This window comes from Onychomys torridus, chromosome 1, assembly GCF_903995425.1.
Source record: "Onychomys torridus chromosome 1, mOncTor1.1, whole genome shotgun sequence".
Classification (NCBI taxonomy): Eukaryota; Metazoa; Chordata; class Mammalia; order Rodentia; family Cricetidae; genus Onychomys; species Onychomys torridus.
The window spans coordinates 11,886,747-11,904,676 of record NC_050443.1 but is presented as its reverse complement, the minus strand read 5'-3'; the positions used below and the strand labels follow the sequence as shown (position 1 = coordinate 11,904,676).

General features: G+C 54.5%; 1 protein-coding gene across 1 annotated transcript; it reads right to left on the bottom strand.

Moving 5' to 3' along the window:
* Positions 1-774: 774 nt before the first annotated feature.
* Positions 775-16,681, bottom strand: Phldb3 (pleckstrin homology like domain family B member 3). Its single transcript, XM_036206316.1, has 12 exons — positions 16,340-16,681; positions 15,385-15,567; positions 15,069-15,206; positions 10,319-10,447; positions 9,205-9,363; positions 7,659-7,769; positions 7,447-7,530; positions 5,361-5,468; positions 1,678-1,777; positions 1,445-1,535; positions 1,277-1,364; positions 775-930 (listed from the first exon to the last, which is right to left on the bottom strand). The coding sequence occupies exons 1-12, from the start codon at positions 16,571-16,573 to the stop codon at positions 835-837; spliced, it is 1,521 nt and encodes a 506-aa protein (XP_036062209.1). The 5' UTR covers positions 16,574-16,681; the 3' UTR covers positions 775-834.
* Positions 16,682-17,930: the final 1,249 nt, after the last annotated feature.

The following is a 17,930-nucleotide window of genomic DNA, read 5'->3' as shown; positions in this document are numbered from 1 at the left end:
CGAGATACCCGGTACGTTGCGCATTTTTAATGAGCACAAGTTTGTGTGGATAAACACAGAAGGATCCGTGGCCCTTGCTGCTCCCAGGCTCACTGAGTCTGGGGGGAGGGGTCTCTTGTAGCCCACTCGGCCTTGAAATCGCTCTGTAGTGGAGGACGAAATTTGTGCCTCCACCCGCAAGTGCTGGGACTACAGGCTTGAACCACCAAGACTGGTCTGCATGGTGCTGGGGATGAACTCGGGCCTCACTAGACAAGCCCTCTACCAGCTCCTGACTCTTTCTAAAATTAAATGTTTTAATGGATTTTTCTAACGGCTACATATGTTTATTCTCCATCTATAATAACTGCTGAGATGGTTATCGGCGTACAGGAAGGAAAAAGGCAAGAAAAAGTACCTGGAGCATAGCTCAGGGTACAACTTGTGATTAGCACACACAAGACGCTGAAACAAAAACACACAAAAAAACAAGAACAAGGGGATGGAGAGATGGCTCAGTGATAAAGGGGCTTGCCACCAACCCTGACGGTGTGAGTTCAATCCCTGGGACCCACATGGTGGAAATGGAGAAGCGACTCCCGGACTTCCACATGTGCGCTGTGGCTCATGCTCGCTTGTGTAAGTGCACACAACTTAAACGCTAAACAATTAAAACACACAAGCAAAACCAAGGGCAAAGAAACGGAGTGAGTTACCCGAGCAAAGGCCATGGGTGTCAAGGAGTGGAACAGGAGCAGAACCTGGGACCTGTGCACTTTTCTTCACAGGCCACGCGGGACCCTTACTGGGTTGCATTGGAAGGCGGGAAACAGTGTGATGCAAAAAGGCAAAAGCCTAGAGAGCAAAGAGACCAGAGGGGACAGAGGGACTGACCATGATGGCAGGAACTGAAGGGCCTGTGGAACCTTCTGGGCTTCTCCTCATGCCTTCCTGTGGATTCATGAGGGAGAATCAATGAGGACCCCAGCTAGCAAGATGAGGGAAATGGCTGAATGAGGGGCAGGGTCTGGGCCCCTGGGTCTGAGGGAGGAGGGCTGGGTCTGGACTTCTGATCTGAGGGAGGAGGGCTGGGTCTGGATCCCTGGGTCTGAGGGAGGAGGGCTGGGCTGGACCCTGGGTCTGAGGGAGGAGGGCTGGGCCTGGATCCCTGGGTCTGAGGGAGGAGGGCTGGGACTGGACCCCTGAGTCTGAGGGAGGAGGGCTGAGCTGGACCCCTGCATATAAAGGAGAAGGCTGGGATCTGGACCTCTGGAAGGAGCAGGGCCTGCGGTCTCACCCTGGCCCTCAGCAGCCGCTCCCTCTCTGCCACAGCCTGCTGTAGGAGCCGCTCCATGTGGGCGATGTCCGGGTGCAGCGCCGAGTGTCTAGGTGGACCAAGCCGCAAAGGGCGGTTACCTTAGCTAACCTCCTCCTTCCTCTTCTCCTCATGCCCCTCGTGCCTCACCTGTTCCCAGAGCCACAGTTGAGCAGCTGATAGAGAGGGGGTCTCCCAGGAGTCCCCACTGCTTGTGCAAGAGCCGAGGCCTCCAAGGGTCCTGAGGAACAGGGCACAGAAGGAGGCCAGATGTCTCCTCCCCCAGATCCCTCTCATTCTCCAGCCAACACCCAAGCTGTTTTTCCATCCTCTGCTGTGGGATGGGGGAGGGGGGAGCAGAAGGGGAACAGAAGCCATCTCACCTGTACAATGGAGGGACAAAGGTCGAGGGGATCCCCTCTGACTGGCCCTGTCTCCCCTCCTCCGGGGCAGGCTTCCTGTCCTCTGGAGACCGATAGACCCCTGAAAACACAAAGGTTGGGAGTGTTTGAAAGGGAAGCACCCCCCTCAAGGTGCTTAGGATAAATGGTGTGCTGACAGCTGTGCTTCCGGAGCAAGTGGATGGAGAAGGCTCTAACTTTACCATAAATTAACCCATTAGTGCATTCGTGGTTTGATGGCATCACTCAGAGGCCGTGGAAACTACAAGACTGGGCCTGTGTGAAGGCTGGGGACTCAGCTCAGAAAGCGCTTGTCATGTAAGCATAAGGACCAGATGTCCATCCACGTAGGACGTCAGGCTCAAGTACAGGCCACCAAGTTGAATGCTCTGAGTTCAGCCAAAGAAGAGAATCGATTGTTCCCACCAACTGTTCTGTGATGTCTAGGGCATACCTCATCAATAAATAAACAAATATGGAAAAAGAAAAAAAAACTTGGTGTGGTGGCAACACCAAGTTCTGTGGAGGCGAAAACAGACCAAGGGATCCCTGGGTATTGCTGGCCTAGCCTGATCCATAAGCCTCAGAACCCAGTGAGAGACCCTGCCTCAAAAATACAAGGGGGAGGGGCACTGGAGAGATGGGTCAGAGGTTAAGAGCACTTACTGATCATGCAAATGACCCAAGTTTGGTTCCCAGCATCCATGTCTGGCAGCTCACAACTACCTGTGCCTCCAGCTTCAGGGGACCAAACACCCTCTTCTGGCCTCTGTAGGTACTGCACTCATGTGCACATACCCACTCGCACGCAGACATATATATGCACCTTTTAAAAACTATTTTTAAAGGGGCAGGGGCTCTGGAGTGATGGCTAGATGACTAAGAACACATGTTGTTCTTCCAGAGGCCTGGAAGTCTCTGTGTAGACCAAGCTGGCCTCAAATTCACAGAGATCCACCTGCTTTTGCCTCGGGAGCACTATGATTAAAAGTACAAATCACCACATCTGGCTGAAAATAAATCTTTAAAATAAAACAAGGAGAGCAGCTCCTTAGGAACAATAGCCGAGGCTAATCTCTGGGCGGCATCCACATGTGCATCCTCACACACATACCAAGAGATGGGTCTGTCTGCTTAAGTAGGTTTCTTGAAGTATCCCCTAGAAGGGTTTATCTTGTTCCCCACCCACTCTTTTGTTTGAGACAGGGTTTCTCTGTGTAACAGCCCTGGCTGTCCTGGATCTCGCTCTGTAGACCAGGCTGGCCTGGAACTCACAGAGATCCACCTGACTCTGCCTCCTGAGTGCTGGGATTAAAGGCGCTGCCGCCGCCATCCACTTGTGTGCCCGCTTCCTGGCTGACATGAGGTGAGCAGCGCCCTCTCTCTCTCTCTCTCTCTCTCTCTCTCTCTCACACACACACACACACACACACACACACACACACCCTTCTACCATGACGCTTTCTTCAGCTCACCACAGGCTCAGCACCCATGGAGCCAAGTGACTCAGGACCAAACCCATGAAAGCTGTGAGTTAAAAGCTTTCTCGCAGAGATGGAAAGTCACCAGCCCGGATGCACACCTCCAGGAAGAGGTGTGCCGTCTCTGTCTCAGCAAAAAGTCAAGAACTCTGCCTTAGAAAAGCCACCAGCTAGCTGTCCCAGATCAAACATCATAGAGGGATGAGGCCCCAATCTTACCCCCAGGACCAGAAAAATAAAACTTTTAAAAGGACTGGGGATGATGCTCAGTGGGTAGAATGCTGGCCTCACAAAGTCCTGGGTTCGATCCCCAGGACTACATATAACTGAGCATGGTGACACATGTCTCTAGTCCCAGCACTCTGGGGGTGAAGCAAGAAGATCAGAAGTTCAAGGTCATCCTTGGCTATACAGTGAGTTTGAGGCCAGCCTGGGCTACATAAGAACCTGTCTAAACAAAAAAAATTAATAAAAAAAAAAAAAAAAAAAAAAAGCACTGGGTGGTGGTGGTGCATGCCTTTAATCCCAGCACTCAGGAGGTGGAGGCAGGCAGATCTCTGTGAGTTCAAGGCCAGAGTTCCAGGACAGGCACCAAAACTACACAGAGAAACCCTGTCTCAGAGAAAAAAAAAAAAAAAAAAAACTAAATAGTCCATACTTATTAGAAGTATATTATCTAGCCAACTTCCTACAGGTGGCCTGTGGCTCTGTATCCCCAAGCCCAATACACCAGGACAAAGATTCAGGGAGAGAAACTACCTAAACACGACAGTGCGGCAACTACTGGCCTCCCACGGCCTCCCATTGGAGACTGTGAGTCATCCAGAGAGTATTTGCTTTTAGAAAAAAATGATTGATTTACTTACTTATTCACTTAGAGATAGGATCTTGTTGTGTAGCCGAGGCTGACCCTAAACCTTGCTAAGTAGCTCAGGCTAGCCTCCAATTCACAGTCCTCCTGCCTCTACTTCCCAAGTGCTGAATTATGTGTCCATCACCTCCCTTGGCTTCATTTTTATTATTTGGAGACAGCATCTCACTATGTAGCCCAGGCTAGCTTGGAACCTCCTCCTTCCTCGGCCCTTGCCATTACAAGCATGTACCACCAGACGCACATGGAAGATGGTTTCCAATATGTGGGAGGATGTACAAACAGGATGCCAGCCTGAGCTACACAGTGAGACCCTCACGAATAAAGGGCAGGAGAGAAGGCTGGGCAGTTAAGAGCAACAGCGGCTCTTCCAGAGGGCCCAGGTTCTGTTCTCAGCCCCCATATGGCGGCTCACAACCGGCTGTGACTCCAGTTCCAGAGGAATACGTCGCCCTCTTCTGGCCTCCATGGGTACTGCATACACACATAACATGCAGGCAAAACACTCACTGGAGTAAAATACAACCTGAGACTCCAGAACTGCTAAAGGAAAACACTCAAGAGACAGGCAAGGTCTTTCTAAAAAGGACTCCAACATCACAGGAAATAACTCCAAGAACCAAGGGAAGGGATTTCAGGGAATAAAAAGCCAATGTACAGCAGGGGTTGTGACTCCAGCAGCACTTCAGAGGGAGCCGGTATCTAGACTCTAGAACACACACAAAAAACAGCTAAATTTAAACACAGACACACATCCCAGACAACTCCAAGACTGCCGAACAAGATTGGGCTAATGAGCCCATAGTTCTCAAAAGGCAGAAACAAGTGGAGGATAAACATTTTTAAAAGTGGTCAGCAGGGCTGGAGAGACGGCTCAGCAGTTAAGAGCACTGGCTGATTCCCAGCACCACACGGTGGCTCACAACCATCAGTGACTCCATTTCTAGAAGATCTGATGCCCTCTTCTGGCCTCTGAAGACTTCAGGCATGCATGTGGCACATAGATACACACATGTAATTAATTAATAAGTAATTAATTATTAAATAATACACATATATTTTTAAAGGAAATTGAGGAGAAGTGCTGGGCCAGGAGGACACAGAGATGACCTCATCAAAGGAGCCTGTTGGTCACTTTTAAATGTCTCTCCTGGGTCACAGGCTCCCATCTTGCATAGAGAAGTGGGTGTTGTGCAAAATAATAATAATAAGTATCCTGTGCCAAGTTTCCCATCTTATCACCCATCCTTAGGCAGAGAGCACCCATGGAGGTTCCCTCCTCCCCCCAGGGAGCACACCAACACAAACAGCACCTGTAGGGAGCTGTGGACGGAGAAGAGGCACGAAGATGTGGAGGCAGCACACGCAGCAGGGTCCTGTAGAACCAGCAGCTGACGGTCTGTCTTCTGTGTGAACAGCAGCTGGGAAGGGAGGGGGTGGTCACAGTAAGACAGGGTGTGCGTGTGTGTGTGTGTGTGTGTGTGTGTGTGTAAAGACAGGGTGTGTGTGTAAAGACAGGGTGTGTGTGTGTGTGTAAGTAAAGACAGGGTGTGTATGTGAAGACAGGGTGTGTGTGTGTGTGTGTGTGTGTGTGTAAAGACAGGGTGTGTGTGTGGAGACAGGGTGTGTGTGTGTGAAGACAGGATGTGTGTGTGTGTGTAAAGACAGGATGTGTGTGTGTGTGTAAAGACAGGGTGTGTGTGTGTGTAAAGACAGGGTATGTGTGTGTGTATGTAAAGACAGGGTGTGTGTGTGTGTAAAGACAGGGTGTGTGTGTGTGTGTGCGTGTGTGTGTGAAGACAGGGTGTCTGTGTGTGTAAAGACTGGGTGTATGTGTAAAGACAGGGTGTGTGTGTGTAAAGACAGGGTGTGTGTGTAAAGACAGGGTGTCTGTGTGTGTAAAGACAGCATGTGTGTGTGTAAAGACGGTGTGTGTATGTGTAAAGAAAGACAGGGTGTATCTGTTTGTGTGTGTGTGTGTAAAGACAGGGTGTGTGTGTGTGTGTGAAGACAGTGTGTGTGTGTGTGTGTGTAAAGACGGGGTGTGTGTGTGTATAAAGACAGGATGTGTGTGTGTGTAAAGACAGGGTGTGTGTGTAAAGACAGGGTGTGTGTGTGTAAAGACAGGGTGTGTGTGTGTGTAAAGACAGGGTGTGTGTGTAAAGACAGGGTGTGTGTGTGTGTAAAGACAGAATGTGTGTGTGTAAAGACGGTGTGTATATGTGTAAAGAAAGACAGGGTGTATCTGTTTGTGTGTGTGTGTGTAAAGACAGGGTGTGTGTGTGTGTGTGTGAAGACAGTGTGTGTGTGTGTGTGTGTGTAAAGACGGGGTGTGTGTGTGTATAAAGACAGGATGTGTGTGTGTGTAAAGACAGGGGGTGTGTGTGTGTAAAGACAGGATGTGTGTGTGTGTGTAAAGACAGGGTGTGTGTGTGTAAGGTCAGGGTGTGGTGTGTATAAAGACAGGGTGTGTGGGTTTGTGTGTAAAGACAGGGTGTGTGTGTGTGTGTGTGTGTGTGTGTGTGTGGGTGTGTGTGTGCTGGAGAGATGGCTCAGCTCTTAAGAACACTGACTGTTCTTGCAGAGGACCTGGGTTCAATTCCCAGCACCCATATAGAGGCTCACAACCATCTGTAACACACACAACCACACACAAGGATCTAGGAGGCACTCCCAGTTCACAGATGTTCTAACCCCAGGCTGCCAGCACCAGTCCATTTCTCAGATGGAAAAGCAAAGGCCTGATCATAAGAGAGCCAGAAGACAGTCCTCACTGCTCAGTCTCCCAGCAAAAGCCAGGGCTGCAGGCATAGAGTGCCAGTTCTTTGCAGCCTGGACCCCTGGGTCTCATGGAAGAAAGCTGGGGCTTCAATCCCTGAGTTTTGAGGGAGAATAGCTAGGGCCTTGACTCCTAGTTCTGACATCTGAGGGAGGAGGGCTGGGCCTGGAGCCCTGGGTCTGAGGGAGGAGGGCTGGGTCTGGACCCTGGGTCTGAGGGAGGAGGGCTGAGCCTGGACCCCTAGGTCTGAGGGAGGAGGGCTGGGCCTGGATCCCTGGGTCTGAGGGAGGAGGCTGGGTCTGGAGCCCTGGGTCTGAGGGAGGAGGGCTGGGCCTGGACCCAGGGTCTGAGGGAGGAGGGCTGGGCCTGGATCCCTGGGTCTGAGGGAGGAGGGCTGGGCCTGGACCCTGGGTCTGAGGGAGGAGGGCTGGGCCTGGACCCTGGGTCTGAGGGAGGAGTGCTGGGCCTGGACCCCTGGGTCTGAGGGAGGAGGGCTGGGCCTGGACCCCTGGGTCTGAGGGAGGAAGGACCAGAAGCTCACACTCCTGGTTCCTGTGGTTCTAAGAGGCTGGGATCCAGGTTCCCAGGAGGAGGACCAGCAGGTACAGGAAATCCCCTACCTTGGTGAGTGCTTGGTCAGGCTCAGAGAAGTCCCCACCACATGGTCCCTGAAGGCAATTGAGCTCAAACAGCCGGCTCCGTTCCTAGGAGAGGGTATCATGGACCTCACCTCACAACACAGGCCACACCCATAGATCTTCTGATGTTGGGAACTACCCGGGGTGCAGGGAGCTGGGACAGAGAGGGTGGGGACAGGTCTCTGGAAACTCACCTGCGTGAGGGCCTGCACAGCTTCTTCTTTCTTCCTGCTCAGCCCCCAGCTCTCAGCCGCCATCTGCTCCCCCAGCGTCTTGAGCTGTTCCTCCAAAACCTGGATGCGGCGCTGCAAGGGATCCCCAATCTGGTCATTCAAGTGGTTGCCTGCTTTGGGTTCCCAGGCCACCCTCCAGCAGTGCCCGGCTTTTCCACACCCCCTCATATATCTCAGGAACTGGGGAGAGAGAGCTGACGTTAAGCTCCTGGAACCCTCTTTCTTTTTTGGAGGTGAAATCCCAGACGACATCTGGGGTTGGTGGAGTGGAATGATGCACAGGCAGATCCCAGGGAGACACAGAAACTCATGGAGAGCAGAGAGTGGCTCAGAGGTCCAGAGTATGTACTGCTCTTGCAGAGGACCCTTAGTTCAATTCCCAGCACCCACAGCAGGGGTCTACCACTGCCTCTAACTCCAGTTCCAAGTGTTCCGACACCCTCCTGGCCTCCATGGGCTCCTACAAGCACACACACACACACACACACACACACACACACACACAGTCTCTCACACACACTCACACTCATACACACACATTCACACAATACTCACATACAGTTGAAATAAATAAATAAAAATAAATCTTAAACAGAGAAAACGGAACCATGCCTGTAAATATAACACTCAAGATCCTGAGGCAGAAGAATTGCCGCAACTATGAGGCCAACCTGGACCACATAGCGCGTCCTAGGCCAGCCTTGGCTAGAGTGAGACCCTGTCTCAAAAACAAGCAAACCAGAGGGAGTGGAGGTGTGGTTCAGTTGGCAGAGTGCTTGCCTGGCAGGCTTGAAGTCCTGGGTGTCACCCTCGGTGCTGCATAAACTGGGTGTGGTGGTTACCTGCAGGCCCAGCACTCAGGAGGTAGAGGCAGGAGGATTGCAAGTTTAAAGTCATCATTCTTGGCTGCCTAGCTGGTTCCAGGCAGCCTGGCCACACACAGACAGAAGCCAAGGAGAGAGAAAGGAGACAGCAATCTTCCAGAAGAGGTATGGAACTTTTACAAATGGGTGGGAAGCTGAACGGTACAGCCAAGCTTGCCTCACTTCCCCACAGCCAAACTTTAAACATAAAGCTGCCAGAACGAATGAGTGGTTAGGGCCAGCGAGACGGCTCAGAAGGGAAAGGTGCTTGCTGCCAAGCCTCACTGGCCTGACTTCAATCCCGTGGACCTACATGGAGGGAAGTGAGAAATGTTCGCCCGCTCTCTGACTTCCACCAGTATGGTGGCACGCATGCTCTAACACACATACAAATGAACGGATTTAAAAGTGACTCCCTGCTCTCCCCTTTAAGGAATGAAGTAGGAAGAAAGATGATGTGAGCACCCTGGCTTTCACGGTCTTCAGCTACAGTATGAGGAAAAGGAACAGGGCGTGCGTGCTGCGGGGAGTCCGCAGCTCACGATGGCTGCCATTGTGTCTGGCATACAGCGACTGTTCCAGGACCGTCAAGGAAACGGGGCAAAGGGAAGCACGGAGCAGGCAGGGCAGGGCCAGGGACTCACCCTGTGCTGAGCCACACTGGCCTGAAGTTCCCGGACCTTGGAGTCTGGAGCTCGGACCTCAGGGCTGTCCCGCTCCTCATCGGCACGGCTCTCCCGCTCCAGCTGCTGGAACTCCAGGTCTTCATAGGCGCGTTGGGCAGCTTCTAGCTGCTCTCCAATCTGAGGGTGGGGACACAAGGACTGGAGACAGGATCCCTAGACCTGAGGAAGGAGGGAGCTGGTGGGCTTGACCCAGGCCCCGAGATCTGAGGGAGAAGACTGGGGTCAGGACACTGGGTCCGAGGGAGGAGGCTGGGGCCTAGAACCCCACACCAGAGGGAGGAGGGGTGGGGGCTAGAACCCTATGTTAGAGGGAGGAAGGCTGGAACCTAGAACCCCACACCAGAGGGAGGAGGGGTGGGAGCTAGGACCCTATGTTAGAGGGGGACTGGAACCTAGAACCCCACACCAGAGGGAGGAGGGGTGGGGGCTAGAACCCTAATGTTAGAGGGAGGAGGGCTGGAACCTAGAACCCCACACTAGAGGGAGGAAGGGTGGGGCTAGAACCCTAATGTTAGAGGGAGGGGGCTGAACCTAGAACCCCACACCAGAGGGAGGGGTGGGGCTAGAACCCTAATGTTAGAGAGAGGACTGGAACCTAGAACCCCACACCAGAGGGGGGAGGGGCAGGGCCCTATGTTAGAGGGGGACCAGAACCTAGAACCCCGCACCAGAGGGAAGAGGGGTGGGGGCTAGAACCCTAATGTTAGAGGGAGGAGGGCTGGAACCTAGAACCCCACACCAGAGGGAGGAGGGGTGGGGGCTAGAACCCTAATGTTAGAGGGAGGAGGGCTGGGACCTAGAACCCCACACCTGAGGGAGGAGGGCTGGGGGCTAGAACCCTAATGTTAGAGGGCGGAGGGCTGGGACCTAGAACCCCACACCTGAGGGAGGAAGGGTAGGGGCTAGAACCCTATGTTAGAGAGAGGACTGGAACCTAGAACCCCGTGTCTGAGGGAAGAGGCTGGCGTCTCGACTGCTGGACCTGAGGGAAGAGGCCCGAGCCAGGGCTCTTGGCTACTGGTGGAAGACAGACATGGAACCCAGTTTCTGAGGAGATCCAAAGAGTCCTCACCTCCTGGACCCCCTGCAGGAGCCTTTCTCTCTGGTCCTCCGGCTGCAAATCAAGCTGTCCTTGGGCCTCCCTCAGTCTCTGGCGAAGACGCTCCACATGATCCCGCTCCTGGCTCAGCTGCCTCTGCTCCTGAAGGAACAAGCAGGCTATGGGCCTGGACTCAAGCCAGGAAGCAGACAACCAGGACTCAGGCCCTGCTGCGGTGTCCGCTCCTCATGGAAGGACCTCCATGTCTGCTTCATGGCCCTGCTCCAGAGGAATCACCATGGAAACAGTGTAAGAAACAAGTGACAGCCTGCCATGGTGGCATATGCCCACAATCCTAGCACTCAATAGATGGAGGCAGGAGAATGGCAAGTTCAAGGCTAGCCTGGGGCATAGAGCCAGACCCTACGCAAGGACAGAGGGAGGGAGGGAGGGAGGGAGGGAGGGAAGGAGGGAGGGAGGGAGAGAGGGAGGGAGGAAGAAGAACAAATAAAGGCATGAATATAAAAACACAGTCGTGCTGTGAGAAAATGGAGAGCCAAGTCAGATGAGCCCCAGGCCCTGTGCTCTCACAGAGACAAAGCTGTTACACCTGGGAACTGTGAGGGCGCTGAGTGTGCACCCATGGGAACTTGCAACATAGATTCCATTTCTTTCCCTGCTCTCTTTTTTCTTAATTTATTACTATTTTTTGATTCAATCTTATATATGATACAGCAGTGCTGCACACCCCAGCCCTCACTGGGGGATTTTAGGCAGGGGCTCTACCACTGAGCCACACCCCAGCCCCTCACTGGGGGATTCTAGGCAGGGGCTCTACCACTGAGCCACACCCCCAGCCCCTCACTGGGGGATTCTAGGCAGGGGCTCTTCTACTGAGTCACACCCCAGCCCCTCACTGGGGGATTCTAGGCAGGGGCTCTACCACTGAGCCACACCCCAGCCCCTCACTGGGGGATTCTAGGCAGGGGCTCTACCACTGAGCCACACCCCAGCCCCTCACTGGGGGATTCTAGGCAGGGTCTCTACCACTGAGCCACACCCCAGCCCCTCACTGGGGGATTCTAGGCAGGGGCTCCACCACTGAGCCACACCCCAGCCCCTCACTGGGGGATTCTAGGCAAGGGTTCTCCACTGAGCCACACCCCCGGTCCCAGAGTTACTTCTGATGCCCTCTACAGTGAGCAGAAACCAAGCAATATTTAAAGCTAAGGAGATACAAGGAACTACAAGAAACTTTTTGGCAGAAGTGTGGAAAAGCCCAAACATTTTGAAGGCAAATCCTATGTGTGGGAGAGATGTGGCTGTGGGAAGAGAAGGGCTGAGCAGGGCAGTGACATGGAGAATGGTATATGCACAATTCATGTTTGGTTCCATCTGACTTTATCATCGGGGCTATGTGGAGCTGAGGGAAGACTGGAGCAGACCTCCATGTTGAGAAGGACTTCTAGCAATGAGGGGGCAACCAGGAGCCAAGCCTGGGGAGTGTGGATGGAAAAGAGACAGAGAAGAGCAGAAGGAGAGAGAGCATGGCCACTGTTGTCCTGGGGGGCAGGGGCATGCAGTGGAGGGGGCAGGGGCATGCAGTGCAGGAGTCAAAGTCAGGGGCATGCAGTGCAGGGGTGGCATGCAGTGCAGGGGCAGGAGCAGGGGCATGCAGTGCAGGGGGGCAGGGGCATGCAGTGCAGGGGGCAGGGGCATGCAGTGCAGGGGGCAAGGGCATGCAGTGCAGGGGGCAAGGGCAAGGGCATGCAGTGCAGGGGGCAGGGGCATGCAGTGCAGGGGTAAGGGTTATGATCTTGTAATAAAAGAGACACCAAGATCACAGTGTGGAGATGAGGGTTTCTCAGGATGACTCTGGATTTGTTAGGTAAGGGACATAGACAGAGGGAGGTGGCTGGGCCTGGAGCCCTAAGTCTGAGGGAGGAGGGACTGGCTTGGACCCCTGCATCTGAGGGAGGAGGACTGAGCCTTGATCCCTGGGTCTGAGGGAGGAGGGCTGGGCCTGGAGCCCTGGGTCTGAGGGAGGAAAAGCTCAGTACTCAGATTTCTGTGTCTAAAGAAAGAAATACCTAGAACCCAGAATCCTGGACAAATAGGGCCAGACCTCAGGAGAGAAATCGGGGCCCTGGGTGACAGAGCTCTTGTACTATAAGAGCAGGACACAGATCCTGAACATACAGACAGCCACAGCTAACAATGTCAACAATGTTGACTTTTTTAGACCCAGCCAAGCCATGACCTGGAGGGATGTTCACATCTTTAGATAAGAGTCTTAAGATCAGCGTGACTCACTGAGGTCCACACAGCCAGAGCTGACATCCCTTAGACTCAGCAGGAAGGCATAAAGCACATCCAAATCTCACCAGGCCTATACAGCCAAGTGACCATGTGCTCACAGAGAACGGAGGGGCACTGACTGTCCCCACAGGCACATGGTCAGCCACATCCTGGCTACTGACAGAGGACTCAGATTTTTGTCGGGAGTCATGGTGCAGGCCCTTGAGAGGTGAAGGCAAAGGGATCCGGAATTCAGAGTCATCCTCAAATACAAAACAAGTTCAGTGCCAGACTGGGCTATAGACCCTGGGTCGGGTGGAGAAAGGAGGAGGCAGAAGAGGAGGAGGAAGGAGTGGGGGCAGGGGGCAGACAGCACCAGCTGGTTTTGCTATAAGCACAATGCATAATTCAGCTGGGCCTAGTGCTGTGTACCTGAAATCCCAGGACGTGGGAGGTGGAAGCAGAAAAATCAGGGTTCAAGGTCATCCTAAGCTACATAGTGAGTTCAAAGCCAGCCTAGGCTATCTGAGATCCTATCTTAGAAAAAAGAAGCGATAATGGGGCTGGAGAGATGGCTCAGCGGTTAAGGGCACGCACTGCTCTTGCAGACGACCTAGCACTAGTGTCACAGGCGCTGACAGCCCGTGACTCCAGCTTCAGAGGATCCAACATCCTCTTCCGGCTTCCGAGATCGTCTACATGCAACACACACACACACACACACACACACACACACACACACACACACACACACACACACTAAGTCTTGAAAAGAAAAAGGCCTTGAGAGGCTGAGGCAGGTGGATCTCTGGGTTTGTGGCCAAATTGGTCTAGAATGAGTTCCAGGACAGGACAGGCAAAACGGTTCCACAGAGAAATCCTGCTTTAAAAAAAGAAAGAAAGGGGCTGGAGAGATGGCTCAGAGGTTGGGAGCACCAAATGCTCTTCCGGAGGTCCTGAGTTCAATTCCCAGCAACCACGTGGTGGCTCACGGCCATGCGTGGTGAGATCTGGCGCCCTCTTCTGGCCTGCAGGGACACATGCAGGCAGAATACTGTATACATAATAAATAAATAAATCTTAAAAAAAAAAAAAAGAAAGAAAGAAAGGAAAGAAGACTTTCAACGCATCACACAGGCCTGGGACTCACCTTTAACCCCTGCACACAGGAGACTAAGACAAGAGAATTATGGGATCAAGGCCAGATAAGGATACAGGGGGCCAAGTCTCAAATAACAATTACACACACACACACACACACACACACACACACACACACACACACACACACGTAAGTTCTCATTTTGCAGTGGTACCTACAAACTGTATGTACAGGCAATATGACTTCTATGATGAGCATTTAAAACTTGGGACAGGCTAGGGATGTGAATCAGTGATAGATCATTTTGCTTCTACCTAGAGTTCCCCAGTGAGGGGCTGGGGGTGTGGCTCAGTGGTAGAGCCCCTGCCTAGAATCCCCCAGTGAGGGGCTGGGGTGTGGCTCAGTGGTGGAGCCCCTGCCTAGAATCCCCCAGTGAGGGGCTGGGGTGTGGCTCAGTGGTAGAACCCTGCCTAGAATCGCCCAGTGAGGGGCTGTGTTGTGGTCAGTGGTAGAGCCCCTGCCTAGAGTCCCCCAGTGAAGGGCTGGGTGTGGCTCAGTGGTGGAGCCCCTGCCTAGAATCCCCCAGTGAGGGGCTGGGGTGTGGCTCAGTGGTAGAGCCCCTGCCTAGAATCCCCCAGTGAGGGGCTGGTGTGTGGTTCAGTGGTAGAGCCCCTGCCTAGAGTCCTCCAGTGAGGGGCTGGGGTGTGGCTCAGTGGTAGAGCCCCTGCCTAGAATCCCCCAGTGAGGGCTGGGGTGTGTCTCAGTGGTAGAGCCCCTGCCTAGAATCCCCCAGTGAGGGGCTGGGGTGTGACTCAGTGGTAGAGCCCCTGCCTAGAATCCCCCAGTGAGGGGCTGGGGTGTGGCTCTGTGGTAGAGCCCCTGCCTAGAATCCCCCAGTGAGGGGCTGGGGTGTGTCTCAGTGGTAGAGCGCCTGCCTAGAATCCCCCAGTGAAGGGCTGGGGTGTGACTCAGTGGTAGATCCCCTGCCTAGAATCCCCCAGTGAGGGGCTGGGGTGTGACTCAACGTAGGATATTTGCACTGGTTTTGAATCTTAGTATGGATCTAGGGATAATGGGACAAGGAAGAAATTGGGGGAGATGAAAGAAGAATATTAAATGAATCATTGATGAAGCTGATGAGCACAAGACACCTGCCCAGCTGAATAGTCCATTTCTGAGGGTCTGAAATGTTTCCCAGTACTATTAAAGTGTGAAACGGAGGGGCAAGAGAAAGAGACTTCAGTGGTCAGGCATCCAGGTCAGGCCCCGGAAAGAGGAGGAAGCAAGTTCTCCGTCTGGCAAACAAGGGCCACCATTAGGCCAGATCGCAGGACGGTCCAGCCAGGAAGAAAGGACAATGATGGTGTCAGTGGTCGAACCAACCTGTTCCCGCAGCTCTTGGCTGCTTGGCTGGGACTCCACCTGCTGGCCCAGCAGCTCCTTCAGCTGCTCCTCCTCTCTCCGAGCGGCCACCCGCTCCCCAGCCAGTTCACCCCGGAGCAGGGCCACCTCCACTTCCATCTGCAAAATAAAAGCAAGAGTTTTGGTGCAGCAGCCGAGTAAGGACCGGGCTGGTAGATGGGAAATCAGGAAGAGGCCCCAGGCCTGGAACACCTGCTCATCTGAGTACGGATGCTATCTATGGCTTCGAGTGCAGGTTCCCGCACGGGTTCATTTCCCAAGGGCTCCCCATCCTCACCTCGATCCTCAGTTCCCTCTTCTGGCGCTGTAACTCCTTCACACGCTGCTCCATCAGAGCCACGCGGGTCAATGCCTCCAGCTGCTGACCTCGCAGCCGCCGCGCAGCCCCTCGCATCCCTTCCCCAGGAGCGAGCCGGGAGGAAGGTGTGGCTGGAATCTGTGCGGCAGGCGTAGCCTCGGGCTGAAATTAGAGAGGGTGTGAACAGGAGGAGAGAAGTTCCCCCTACACACACAGTCACCAAACAGGTCTGGTCCCCACCCCAATTGCGCCTCTGGGGGTCACGAGCTGCCTAATTCAACTACTCGGTCTGAATGGAAGAGTAAAGGTGGGGGGTGGGGCGCCAGGTTCAGCGCGGGTACAAAGCCAGGAAGCAAGATACAACGCTAAACTGTGTTGTTCTTCTATCTCCCTCCCCCTCCCTCTCCCTCTCTCTCCTTCCCCCCCCCCCCACTCTCTGCCAGCGGAGGTCAGAAGCATCTTGCCTTACATCATGTGGGTCCCGGGGATCGAACTCGGGTCATCAGACTTGGCAGCAAGTGCCTTTGTACCCGAGGAGCTCACCTGCCCCTGAGTCTCAACCTCTTGGCATCACTTTCTCAGAGTCCCTACCTAGATCACTCTCTTTCCCCTTTCTCTCTGACTTCGTCTCTTTTTCCATCTCTGCATTTCTTCTTTTTGTTTCTCCGTTGCTAGATCTGTGTGTCTTGCCCGTGTCTCTCTTTCGGGTCTTTGTCTCCCTCGGTGTGTTTCTGTCTTACCCAGTGCCTGTGTTTCTATCTGGCTCTCTCTGACTTCAAACGCAACCTTGTGTGACTCTGGGTGTTTCTGCCGGTCTCTGGGTTATCTCTCTTTGACTCTGGGTCTCTCCCCATCTGTCCTTCTGTGTCGGGCCGGCCCCCTGCTTGGGCGTCTGTCCGTCTGTCCGTCTGGGTCCCCCGCAGCGACCCCTCACCTCTTCTCGGCAGCTCTCAGTGCTGCTTCCTTCTCCCACTTCTTCCTCTTCCTCGGCCTGCCGCTCAGCTCCGCGGCAGCTCGGAAGCTCCGCGGGGACCTGGGGCTCCTTGTGCTCTTGGGGCTCCTCGGGGTGCCCCTGAGGCTGCACGGCCCCTTGAGGCTGCACCTCGGCGGTGCATTCCGGAACCTGCGGCGACGAGGAACCCTCCTCCGGGGTGCTGGGTGTCCCCATGGCCGCGTCCGAGTCCTGCGGGGTGGGCGTGGCTGGGGCCCCGGGGCGTGGTCTAGCCCTCGGTGAGCGTGCCCAGGGGCGGAGCCCAAAGGTCCCGAGACAAGCTCCGAACACTCCGAGGGAGTGGCCTGAAGCTTCTCCGGGACCCGCTCGGGATCCGGGCTAGGCAGGACGGCTCGGGAAGGTGACACACACACCTGGAACTGGGAAGAGAGTTTTGTGTCCGGAGTCCCAGCTCGCCCGGTGCTGGGGAGTCGCACACTGAGCATTCATTCCCTTTGCTCCCCGTGTCATCCCGGAACCCTCCCAGCAGCCCTCCTCAGTTGTCCAGATTGCCTCCAAGAGACCCCATCTCCTCCAACCCCCGGGACTAGCCGGGCCCTCCTCCCCGAAGCTCTGCAGTTCGGTCCCGATCCCCCTGCAGGATAGCAGCGTCCAAGGCTCCTCACCCTAGAATCCAGACCTCGGGGCTCGCAGCGACTCCCTCTCCGGATGCACCTGGGGCCCCGACGCCCCGTTCCTCCCTGGGAGGAGATCCCCGGAGGTCGCCAGCCTCCTCTCCGCCTCTGCGCTGGGCACCGCGGCTTCTGCCGCGAAACAGGTGGCTGGGAGGAGGGAGGATAGAGAGGCCGCCCCGTCCCCCTCCCCAGCAGCCCGGAAGTGGAGAGGGGGGACAACAGGTCCGACAGCTCTCCAGGGAGGAGGGAGCCAGCAGCCTGCCCCGCCCGCAGCCCAGGCACCCGGCCATCCCGGCCCCTCCGGCCCCACCCAGCGAGAGCCCAGCGCCCAGACCTCCCACTCAGCCTCCCGCGCCCCCATTCCTGTGCCCCTGGAGGGCCGGGCGTCTTGGCCACCTGTGTATAGCAGCCTCCCTAAGGCCAAGACCCAGGAAATCCTCAAAGGAAGATAGGAATGAAGATGGGGCCCTCCCCTCTAATAAGCCCTTTGGAAGGGCCCCGACCGGTTTAGGGAGCTGGACAAGGGGAGGGGGTATCCCGAGCTGAGTCAGCGATCTGCCCAGGGACAAATTGTGCCCCACAAGCACTCAGTTTACTATGGGGCGGAGACAGAGGTTAAAGGTCACAGCCAGACCCTTTCCTCTCTGGACAGAAACAGGAAAATATGTGGCATGAAAAACCCGATTGTCAGATGTCAGGAGCTGTGCAAAATATTTGACTCACCTAAACGTCATACAACAGCCCATAGAAGAAGAAATGGACTGAGGCTGTTGTGGGAAACTGAGGCCGAGGAAAACAAAGGCACCCAGGCACTACAACCATTCTAACTGATTTTTACATTTTATTATCGCTGTGTAGGTGATAGTACAGGTACACAAATACCCTCTCGTGTACATGGA

Coding starts and splice junctions, on each gene's coding strand:
- Phldb3 (XM_036206316.1), bottom strand. CDS start 16,573: ATGGGGACACCCAGCACCCCGGAGGAGGGTTCCTCGTCGCCGCAGGTT. Junction 1,778..5,360: donor CCGTCCACAGCTCCCTACAG/GTGCTGTTTGTG, acceptor TTGTGTTTTCAG/GGGTCTATCGGTCTCCAGAG. Junction 1,365..1,444: donor AACTGTGGCTCTGGGAACAG/GTGAGGCACGAG, acceptor TGGTCCACCTAG/ACACTCGGCGCTGCACCCGG.